Raw genomic sequence first — 12208 nt, 5'->3', positions numbered from 1 at the left:
ATTTGATGAGACCAGATTTCTGGCAGAAGGATACCAGTTATCTATCTCCTGGGGCTGGATTTTTTCCTATAAATGCCTCTGTGATTATAGTTTTCTGTTCCCTTTTTAGATTTAGTGGAATTTATATTATTGTGCTACTTTGTCTATACTTCGACAAAAAGTCTGTTTCATTCAGGCAAGTCACGTCCCTCAGATGACACGGTCTGTTTATTTAGCTTAATTCATCTTTAAAAACACAACATCTACAATACCCTGTTACAGCTATGTACATTGCAGCATAGTGCTAATTGGTAAGAAAAACAATGCAAAAAAAAAAACAACAACAACTAATGCAATGAAATATGACCGCAAATACAGAAAAATACCCACAAAAGTCACACAAATATTTCAATGGCATTTCTACTCACTCATAGGTGGGTTTAGTGTGGGACCACCCATAGAGGTTGTGGACATCATAGTGCCTGACTCTCTTTCCACTGCTGAGTATTTGCTCACTGTTCATGCAGAGAGTCTTATGGTTTAAGCCAAGCTCTTTGGAATCAAGGGCTGCAGGGTGGACACACATGCATACACATACAAAAACAAGCACGTAGAATCCTTAAAGGTTATACTACGGATCTCGCGATTTAAACTTTAAAGGACAAGGAAAACAAAATAGTTTGCAAGTTTCTTACGTGGCATGTATGGAGGGTTCTCCAGATTGGGATCACCAAGACAATTCCCTCCAACCGTGCCGTGGACAAAACTGGCAGGTTCGTTCATGTCCTTCAGATGAAGACAGAGTGCGGGTTATGAGAGGCTAAGGAAACTCGGGCTGTGAGTGAATAATACGTTTCTGTAAATGGTCCTGTTATGAGAATGTTCTCCTCCAGCACACTCACAATCCAAAGTCCATCAAACTTTGTTATATTCACATAGAAATCCTCAATTTCTTTATGCCACCATGCTGCTGTTTGAGTGCGGAAGAAGTCAGGGAATGCCGCATATGCCCTGTAGATCTGAAAATAGAACAATCAACAGGAAATGAAGTGCTGAAAACTCAAAGATCTCATGTACTGATATATGTTTACTGGCAGTTGTAATTATGAAGCAAAATTTTTAATGTTTTGCTGTCAAGTGTTGTGATGAGGTGGATGTGGAAAATAAAATACCTTTACTTGGGTCTCCCAGTCAAGCGATTCGTCCACTGTGACATTAGGGACATCGGGCCAGACCTACATGCGAAAGATTACAAATCAGATTGCCACACACTGTGTAAAAGTTGCGTTATAGATCTGTCGTTGGTATTGTTTGACTTTGTTTGACCATCCATCGTTTTTTTTTTTTTTTACCTTTCCCCAGACAATTCCATCACTGAGACTTTCAGGCCATTTGATGAAGACATTTTCTGCTATTCCCCTCTCAAAAGCAGGATAATAGTTTGTCTCATTGCCTGAAATGGCGGGATCCTAGAATTAAATACACACACATGGATAGATATATTATATAGACACTTTTTCATTTTCTAACATTTGCACTTTAGCTGTATTATTGTAGTTAGATGGAGACCTAGTTGGTCAAAAACTGATATATTTGACCAATGACAAAAAAAAACTGCATCGTTACAGTCATTGATCTCTGCAATGTCAAAGTTTATTACTGTAAGTCAAACAATATCGTTGCTCCATAAAAGCTCAGCTCTGTGAGGTATTTCAGAAATACATGTAAATGGTGTCCAGAAGCATATAATTATGAAGAAAAAGACGGTACAAGGTTTTAGCCAGACAGCAGCAGCACATGCATAAGCGTGTGCAGTACAGTAACGTGACTGCTATCACTGGTTTATAATATAAAGATATTACCAGAATGAAGATGAACCTCATGCCTTCTCCTCTCATGGAGTCAACAAGGGCAGGCAGATTTTTAAACTCAGGGTCCAGGACGAAGTTCAGCTGACGGTCCATGTAGTCAATGTCAGCATACTGCACATCCTGCAGCAGATGCCAATCAAAGCTCAGGTTTATGGACAAAAACCTGACTGAACATGTTGCTGCATACCCTATTAAGTGGAAATTAAATAATAAATATCACTTGGTCAGTATATAAAGTGGTGTCATGTACTGGGTTTCAGAAACTGCAATTTATATTGAAATTAGTTAGCATGACATATGACATGGTATTATGAATTATGTGTTTCAGTCGATATAATGCCTTAGCCTGACCTGAATGCTCTATCATATGAATATTATTTTATTTTCTGTTTCACTCTTTTTTTGCGCTGTCCACAATTAATTTATCTACAGTGAGAAGTCCCTAATACAAACTGACAATGTGCACAGGATATAGAGCCTACAGCGGATCGGATTTCTAAAGGAGTTATAGGTCACACTTGATTAGGATAATTGGATGTTTCCAAGGTAATCCACCAAGTCAATTTTGCTTTGTACCAGTAACTACTGACAGAGTCACATCATCACATTTAGTTTTTTTTTTAGTGCATACTCAATGATTATATTGTAAAATTCAAATAAAGAGTGTATTGGACTTAGCTCAGTCTATTCCACTGAGTGCATGTCTGTACATTACAACCTACAATGGATAAGAAGAAGCACTCAGATTGGATCTGTTCAGACAGGGGCAATGAAATTATTCCTTGAACGAAGACCCTATCTGAATGAAATCTGTGTCTCGTCAAATACAGGCAAATATACTGGGATGGAAGTGTTTGTGGGAACAATCAGCGTTGCATCCTGTAAAATTTTGTTATCTAGATACTGTGTGTGGTTGTCAAAATAACATTGAGTCCACAAGTCTCAGGTCACATTCAGTTGCCTTTTTTATAGAAAACTAGAAATAATTAGGAAAAGAGAAAGTTAATTCAACATTCAAATAGGGTTTTTCTAACAAACCTGAGGAAGTCTTTCGAAATAAAAATATGTTTCCAATAGAATCTTCTACAGTGAGTCACTAAGTCGCATTCTAATAGTAGAAACCATGGCTTTAGAGGTAAAAAAAAGTCTAAAGACTGTTATTCAACGCAAAGATCAATGCATCAAGTTTAGTTCTCTAGAAGATAGAACAGCAACTTCTTCACAGATGCAGCATTTGCTAAATAAAGAACACATGAGTGCAACTGGCAAAAGTTCTATCAAAAGAGGGCTGTCTAGTTGTCATCTCAGAGGACCAACTGCATGTGTAAACTGGTTCTTAAGAGGGGAAACAAGGACAAACTCTTGAGGTGGGCTAAGACATACAAGTATTTCACAGTGGCTGACAGGAAAAAGTCTAAATACTGATAAATCCACTATCCGAGGGGACATTAGCTGGGGAAAGAATGATTCTGCAGACCCAGACTGAAATAAACTGGTGAGGATATTCAGGTGTTTTGCCTAATATGGAGCTAGCACTGAAATCAGCTCCACCCTTAACAGGGAGAAGTAGCACTCCAGTCGAGAAAAAACATGCAACATCTTCTGGTTTGCATATTCATATACAAAGATTTATACTGTAGCAGGATCATGAGCCCAAATACACCTCAAAGGTTTGAGAGAACTACTCGAAGTCCAAAGGAAACCTAATGAGTACTGACTGTCAGAGAAATTCCTCCACAGTCACATGACCTTAACGCCATTACACATCTTTTATGAGTACTGTTGATGCTTGGGTTGCTGACAGTATTACACACAATTCGAAATGTAATCTTTGGAACTTACATAGGGTATACCAGCTGCCTTCATGTCTTTGTATAGGTTTGCTATTTCTAAATCATTGGCGTAACCATAGCGACAGAGTTGGAACCCAAGGGACCAATAGGCAGGTAGAACAGGTCGTCCAATAAGCTGTTAAGAAGAAAACAAACAAGGAAGTCAAAACAGTTCAGTGAGGAAAAAGTAGTTTTGAAGCGAAAATGGGACGGTGCCCATAAAGTGTTTGTTTGATTGTTTGTGTGTGCGTGTGTGTTTAGATTGGCTAAATGAGAGAGCGCAATGAAGCGAGGAACTCCCAGCTGCTGCAGTCCATCAACACCGGCCCAGGGCCAGGCACAAAAACACACACACACACACACACACACACACACACACACACACACACACACACAAACTAAACAAAGCAGAAGTCCTGGAAGACTTACTGCAGTGTACTCCTGTACAACCATCTCAGGTGTAGGCCCAAGGACCATGTAGAAATCCAGGATGCCACCAAGAGTTCTGTAGGTTAAAGCTGGAGTAGGCTGGAAAGTCACATCTAGAAAAAAAGCAAATCAAACATCCGAGGGACAAAAATCCTGATTAATCTGGCTATGAAATCGGTTACATGGACACAGGCCATAATGTGTAACTCGAGTCTGTTTGTTTAGAATTGAAAAATAGGCTGCTCGCTGTATCTGTGTTCAGGAGCAAGTATCACTGTTCCCTATGCACACATACAAAAGAGGTGAACAAGCAGACAACACTCATTGCAACATGTTATATAAGCATCAAAGGACTTGTTAAAAACAGATGATGCTTCACTTAAATCATAAATGCTAACTGAATAAGCAATTGAGTGTGATTGTGTGTGTACATATGATGATGGTTCGTTGCATTTACGTTCTGCATGTGTGCATTCATCGGCATGTGTGCATGTACAAACATCATTGTTTCTTTGCACTTGTGTGTGTTTCTCTCACCCATGGCATTGCTGTTCAGCAACAGCACTCCGTGAGCATCAGTGGTGGTCTCAAGGCCCATATAGAAAGGATGAACACCATAGCAATTCTTCTTGTACTGTAGCAAAAAGAAAAAGAAAGAGAGCCTCAAAAAGTGTGCTGAATTGTTAAAGGCTGGTTAAAACAATTACCTACGTGATCTGTGTGATCTGTATTAAGGCTGAGTTTTACACCACTTTCTTTCCCCATGAGCACTCTCGGTTGAACCTGATAATACATGTTTCATTGTATTTATGAGCATGACAACAAATCTGTTACAGTGGGTTTGCTCCCAGCCACAGTTCCCTATCATAAGGAACATTGTTCTTTAGCTGTATTCAGTGTAAATTGATATGAAAAATAATGTTTTAAAAGTTAGTTTTTTGACCCAGTTATGCTTCAAATCTCTTCCTGGTTAGTATTTTAGATTGTAATGCACTGGTCAGCCACAACATTAAAAAAGCATAGACAGGGAAAGTGAGTAATACTGCTTGTGACAGCAGCGGGCTGAATAGAGAGTGACAAACAGTCCGAAGTGATCACCTGGCCTCCTGACTCCACAGATATCATATGATGGCATCTGTAGGAGGCAAAGCAGATCTTACCCCTCAACCAGCAGGGTTTAATTGGCCTATTTCTACTATCTTGGTAACAGACACTCCAGGACAAACTCAGATGTTCCTTGTCCAAACCCTGACAGGTCAAAGCTCCTTTCGCGGCATGAGGAGGACCTACTCAATATCAGACCGGTGGCCATATTATTATGTCGTATTAGTGCGCATGCAGAGACAAGCTTCAGTAATTATACATACAGAAAAATAAGTTGTTCTAACATGAATGAATAATGATGTTGAATAATGAGGGGTTTTTTTATCTTGCAAAAACAGATAAAATACCCGTCTTGACTTTGTTTTTTCTAGATGAATATGGTACAAACAGTTGGTGGAAGAAATCAGATAGAAAGGAAGAAGGGGAGAACAAATCTGCCATTCTTCGATGCCACCCTGAGATAATAACTCATTGAGATGTCACACTCTATCAGCCACTTGCACTTCTGTGCAACCCTTTTAACTGCAATTCAGTGGCTTTGAGATGTGCTTTTGTCTTTATGTCAGTTTTCTTTCTGCTTCGGCATATGAAAAACAAAGGTCATTAGCTTATCCACTAACAACAGGTGGCAGAAAGTGTCAGTGTTATCGCATTCATTTTCTGCTTAACGTAGTAATAACTGAGGTAGCACTCTCCACACCAAATGGAAAAGTCTTATTTCTCATTAAGTACTAATTATTGGCCCTCTCATTTCAAGCGTCATTCATATGGTTTAAGATTATATAGCATGTTATAATGTGTCAAACACCGTGTAAATACTGCGCCCGTGCCTTCATGCCCCTTTAATTTTTCTATGAATCTCATCTGCTCTTTCTTCTTTGCCTTTTGCCCCTGACTTCAATTCTGTTGCTCTCCAAGGGACCCCACAACATTTGTATGAACCCTCTGGAGCTACCTTGACAGCTCAGCAATTATGCTTGATAATGCTGATGCAGATAGAAACCTTATCCTGTTTGGCCTTGACACTGTTAGAGGGAACAGGATGACGCTCTATAACTGCGGCTCCTATCAACAGAACCACATCAAAGTGACACAAGTGAAAGAAAGACAAGTTAACATTTTGTGCAGGCTGTTAACAAGTCCCCGTTGCAGTCTCGAGAGGGTGTGATGTTAAAGGTATTCAGTGGAGGATGTATTTATACATATGCCACAACAAGGAGTGTTTTGGTGACAGTGCTTTGATTCATAGTCCTTTCAAACATTCCTTAAGATGGATATCATGCTCGTAATCTTTGCACCAAACTCTGATTCTTATTTTTGGGAAGTGTGCAGCATTTGTTTTTATCCCATACGCGCATACAGCAGCAGTCCTGAGGTTTAGTGTGATACTTACGCCGGGAGGCTGGTCCTTGGAGAACATACCCCAGGTGTGATAGTTGAGATCATGTTTATAGGTGGGATGCTCCGTCTCTCCAAAGCCGTAGACAAACTGAGATGACAGTCGAGTCGACACCTGGATGAACATGTCTGAGAAGGTAAAGCCTGGCACGGAGGAGTCCCAACTGAGAAAAGTGACGGAGGATTAAATCAGTGAGGAAGGGTGGTAGAGGGAATTATTGTCAAAGATGCTTACTCAAAGTACACTTCATACAAAATGAGCATTAAGGCCCACAGGAACTGAAGGCATTCTTATACCGTACTTCATAAATTTTAATTAGTAAAACTTCTGCTGACACTATATATATATGGAGGGCCTAAATACAAAATAATTACACCCTTGCTTTGAGATATGCCTTGAATAGACTCCAGTGTTCTGCGCCTTCATGTGACATCATTATGACTGCTGAACAAGAGGAAACTACTTAAGGCACGGATACACAAACTCTCTTGAGTATATCAGATGGGGTAACAACACCATAGGGGTTGAATCGGCATTGTAAAGAGTTTCCTGTTTTAAAATATCTGAATGTCTCTACTTATGGCTTGTTCGTTCATTACCATTACCTGAAATTGCCAATGAGTTAATGCCAAGAGGGGTCCAATTTTATGGCGGAAACAAAATGTGAGCAGAAATGTAAATACTTTGACCTTGGTGACTGTAAAATGATATTATTGATTGACTAAATCTTGACTAAATTTTTTTTTTTGGGGGGGGGGCAGGCAGATATTCCAAGCAGAAAAAAATAGGTGTAGTAAAAAGTATAGAATAATTATCATATACACTATTTCACTCAAAAAGCAATTAATGAACATGCATCTTGAGGACAGAACACAAACTTCAGCCTTCTTGAACCATTTGTATTGTAGAAATACTCACATCTTGGTTTCGGTGCTCTTTCTGTAGACCTGGATGCCAAACGGGTTCTGACTAACAGAGACCTTGTAAAGCCTCTTGTTCTCATCAGGCTCTGGAGCAGCAGGAACTGACAGCGGCACTGGCACCTCATAGCGATCTGTCGTCGGGTCCCAGATCTGGACACGAAGGGATTGTCAGTGTAATGGCACATGTGTGTTTTTGTCTGCGTCTGTCTTATGTGGGGCAGGAATGCCAGACAGTTGATTTGGAATAAAGAAAAGCACTCAGAGAAGACTCATAAAGACTAACAGTGAAGCGGGATGCACATGAATGAATGCACAAAATAACAAAGGAACACACACCTTGAATTGGAGCATGTCACTTGTATGATAGCGAATTTCGACACGGAGGTTGTCAATGTCCCTCGACTGTGGACGACCGCTGCTCCTGTATCTGCTGTTTCGAGTGATATCAAGTGTCATGCCTACATCTGTTTCGCTGCTTGTTCTAACCATGTATCCATAGTCGTTTGGATAGAAGCAAAACGGAGCGCCTTCAATGTTACTCGGCTGAATGGGAAAAGAAAGGGACGAAACGCTTTCAAAAAAAAGAAATGTCTCCACATTGGCCAACATCATCAGAGTGAATGACTCCTCACCTTCCAGAGGCAGCCCCTGGCCTTGCATTTGGCTTCATCTGCATTCTCTTCTGGATGGCAGTCAAATCGTTGGTATTCTTCAGCCGTCATTTCCCAACGCAGAACATAGGTCTCCCCCAGGTTCAAGGAGAGGCCTTGGAGGAACAGCACCTTTGTATAGGAAGAAGTGTGAAAAAGAAAATTACGGAAGCTGATGTATCAAGTTTTCTCTTCAGAACTATTTCCACACGAAACGAAGCACAGCCGTTCTTGCTCAAGACTGGATATGGGCTTGATATCGCACGTTCTGTCATAAAGAGGCAGCTGTTACTCTCCCAAGTCTTCCTGAGCCATTCTGAGCACCCTTCGCTCGAGCCCCTGTAGCCACCATCTGATGCATGCCGTACTGGTGTGTCGACTTCTGTGATCTGCAGTCAGTTGTCAGTGGATCCTTTCATTTTGAAGTTATGCTTCACTGATTCTGTCATATTAAACGCATCATACAGGACACATAAGCGCAGAAGATGTTATATTTAGAAAGAAGGTTAAAGTGCCAGCAGAGGCAAGTATGAGCAGAGGGGTAAACAAAAAAAAATAGATGATGAAAGGAAAGAAGTAAGAGGGGAACAAACTTTAAGCAATGGACTTCAAATGCTTTGAGAAATACAGATGGCAGCAGGCAATGCTTGGAAGGCAATCGGAACAAAACATGAAATATGTGAAAATGTGACGCCTGTACTGTAAAATACTCTCCTATTTGTGTCCATTTGTGAGCTATTTTCAAGGCCAAGACTGGTGATACAAAGACTGATGATCACGGTAAAGCAGACTTTAAGCTTAACAGCACATTTTCCCTTCACCCACAGAAACGATTACCGCAGAGTGATTTGATAAAGGCGTGTTTGTGTGAGTGCCCAGAGAGACCTTGAGGATCCATACAAAAGCATCTGTAACTACATTCACACGAGCATGTCTGTGCACGCATGAATACACAAGCGCACAAAGCAAATCTCTAGAGCAGTACTTCACCAGGCCTCTTGACACTTTACAAACTCTGCTTTTTCGCGTAACCATGAGTACTTACTGTAGGAACGTTGCTCTTACTCTAACTCATATGGTTTCACTTTTTTTTTTGCCTTCCCACAGACACATGCACGCACTCGCACTTAACTTTTATGATCCTGACCAAATGCAAATCGTATCATTTCTTACACATTGAAGCTAACCTTGAAATACACAGCTACGGTTTAATTCCAGGTCTTATTGAAACAAATGGCAGACGTGTGGCTGCTGCAGAACTTGTCCGGCATGCATCGGAGTACGGCAGGGTTTTCATGGCAAAATACTTGCAAATATGTATTTCGACTATGCTGTGCTCATTATCTCTTTTTTTTTCAATCTTTTCCTAAACTATGAACATAACCTAAAAACAATAGGTTTAGTAAAAAAAAGTAATATATCAAAGGTGGGGGCTATCAGAGGACTGCACCATCTCTGATGTGTTGCTTTAGATTAAACACGTGGACGTTTCACAACGTGATCCCTGATAGTAAAACTAAATGACATTGTGTTGACAAGTTGTGTTGTGTTTTGTCAGGTTTGCTAGCTAGTTATTTACTTTGTATGCTGCTTGGTGGTGGTAAGCGTGCGGTAAGTTGATCAAACCTTTTCCAAAGAATGAAAATAGCTGACCTTTTGCTGGAAGTGCAACTCTAAGAAAGGCTGAGCTACACGTATGCTTTTTTTCTGCAGGGACCATGCACAAGGACATTAATCGCATGAGAGAAGAGATGCACCATACCAGATTTAGGTACTGGACTGTTTTCACCTGTAGTCTTTAGGCAGGTGAACACAAAATTGCATGTAAAATGTAAAACAATAACAATAAAAAAAAAGTTATAGGAGAAATGACAGAAACAATAAGCAAGATGGTTTTCAGAACAAAAGGGAACAGCACAATAAAGAGATAAATGTTTGTTTTCATTACGAGCAAAAACATCATGCTCATTATGATCATTTGTGTCAGGGATGAAGAATGCAAATGGTTGAAAATATGATAGAAATAAATCAATAATGTTTGCATTTGAACGTGTGTGTCTTTTACCTGCTTGGCTGTATCATGATTTATGTTGATGTTGGGCAAAACAGTGGTTGAGTTGATAGTGCCGCCATTGCCAACATGAGTCACAGAGACAGATAACGGAGGACTAGGCACCCCAAGGATCATAATATTCTCAAATTTAAGGTTGTTTGGGTCCTTGTAGCCTGCATGGGTCACTTGCATTGTCAGTGCATCCTACAACACAGCAGACACAAAAACACATTCGCAATTTAATGGCATTAAAGGCACTTTGAGTTCTTAAAGTTAATTCTAATAAATATATATTAAGCAGCATATAATTCTGCTTGCTTTTTCTTATTTACTATTCTAAAGCAATAGAATTCATTGAATCAATCCCAGCATACCACAGACAGAACTAGTGTACCGGTTAAGCAGCCGGCTGCTAAATTCTACACTCAACCATCAAACAATTGTTAGAATGGATTTCCTATCTGTAAACCCCCCACAGCAGACTAATACTACACAGAGAACACCTCCCACATACATTAAACATGCTAGGAAACCCTCACTTCAGTGTGAAGTGGGAGCACAGAATACTTGATCCGACAAAGCTTTAGCACAATATGGATCAATCAAGCCTGGGGATCTGGACTGGGAAAGCCAAAAGCCCCAAGTGAATTTCAACTTTGAACTTGAGCTCAGATCAGAGGGAATATATGTGTGCGCGATCTGAAGCGATGGGGTAGATGTCTGTCAAGGAAACTCACATTGTAAACAGAGAACTTGTAGTGGACATAGTTGCCTTTCTCAAACGTCTCTGTAAAAAGGAAGAGATTCACACATTAATAGAACCTTCGCTTGCTGATCTGTGTCAGCTGACTGACAGGGTTTGAACTTCTATATTGACTCGTTCAATTCTCTGTGGTCAAATAGATAAGTGCGTCCATTGCATGGCAACCACGCAATCTACAAACAAACACATTTTCACAAAAGGAGAAAATCCTGCATCACCTCGGGAATCTCCATCATCCCAGAAGAGCTCGCCGGCTGCCTGGTTGTTGTCATCAAGAGCAACAATCAAACCCATGGGGTTAAGCCGACTGGAAAAGTATAGATCCACAGGCACATGTAAGCACAATTCAGTGAATCAAAAGACCACCAAACGTATCTCTGCCAAGAAACAAAGTGTGGTGCATTTATGATTGCATGCTTGTTCATGTAGGTGTGAATATCCATGTGGGTACCTGTATGTGGTGGTGACGTTCGGTCTCTGTGTGGGAAGGACTGCACCACCTCTGATGTGTAAGCCAAGCTTGTCACCTGGTAAATGCAGTTCAACATGCTGTCCACGATCTGCCAGGCGTTGCATCTGATTGGTTAGACAACAGAAAATATACAAATAGTCACCGAAGCACCTCTCCTTGTATTATAGGAAAGACGATCACTGTGGTGCTCCTCGAGTCGAGACGGGTGGTCAAAACGGTGTGCCAGATGGAGCTGGAAAATGCAGAATGCTTCAGGCTTGTGTGAAATTGCACCCTCTTCATCACAGTTTCACTTCTCCTGAGGTGCCTTCAACACCCGCAGAAACGCGGGGTATACCAGTGTTTGCCATCGGCATGGATAAATCTAGATCTGTGCGGTTCTGCAAAGCTGTCGGTGTGTTTCCCAAACTGCTTTGCAATGCAATACAGTAAACAAAGGGCTCTGTACCAACAGGTATTAATGATGGCTTTAAGCCTGGACTTTTATGTAACCGAGCTTTGAGTTTTTTTCCCACCTTTTTCTCTTCTTTTCTTTCCACACCTCAATGTAGATATTTTATGACATTCAACAGAAACCACAACCTTTGAAATATGCTCAGTGTGTTTTTAATTAAGTATAATTAAATTTTGTGTTCTAATTCATTAGATATCAGTCTGTATGAGTCACTCTTGACGCATCCATTGCATGTACAAATCTAAGTGAAGCTTTATTCACCGGCAATAACAATTAATA

At 40.5% G+C, this 12208-nt stretch overlaps 1 protein-coding gene across 1 annotated transcript in view; it reads right to left on the bottom strand.

Moving 5' to 3' along the window:
- si (sucrase-isomaltase) overlaps positions 1-12208 on the bottom strand; it is a 70547-nt gene that overhangs the window by 20960 nt on the left and 37379 nt on the right. The window contains exons 20-36 of the mRNA XM_075473696.1: positions 11455-11579; positions 11222-11310; positions 10978-11027; positions 10253-10444; positions 8170-8319; positions 7874-8080; positions 7533-7687; positions 6609-6777; positions 4649-4745; positions 4112-4224; positions 3693-3818; positions 1842-1970; positions 1332-1448; positions 1152-1214; positions 882-998; positions 675-765; positions 408-546 (exon numbers count right to left, since the gene is read on the bottom strand). Of these exons, the coding sequence (XP_075329811.1) occupies positions 408-546; positions 675-765; positions 882-998; positions 1152-1214; positions 1332-1448; positions 1842-1970; positions 3693-3818; positions 4112-4224; positions 4649-4745; positions 6609-6777; positions 7533-7687; positions 7874-8080; positions 8170-8319; positions 10253-10444; positions 10978-11027; positions 11222-11310; positions 11455-11579 (2129 nt within the window). The remainder of the gene's footprint in view (positions 1-407; positions 547-674; positions 766-881; positions 999-1151; positions 1215-1331; positions 1449-1841; positions 1971-3692; positions 3819-4111; positions 4225-4648; positions 4746-6608; positions 6778-7532; positions 7688-7873; positions 8081-8169; positions 8320-10252; positions 10445-10977; positions 11028-11221; positions 11311-11454; positions 11580-12208) is intronic.

The sequence above is a fragment of the Odontesthes bonariensis genome, chromosome 9 (genome assembly GCF_027942865.1).
Source record: "Odontesthes bonariensis isolate fOdoBon6 chromosome 9, fOdoBon6.hap1, whole genome shotgun sequence".
Lineage (NCBI taxonomy): Eukaryota > Metazoa > Chordata > Actinopteri > Atheriniformes > Atherinopsidae > Odontesthes > Odontesthes bonariensis.
This window is presented reverse-complemented; position numbering and strand designations above follow the sequence as displayed.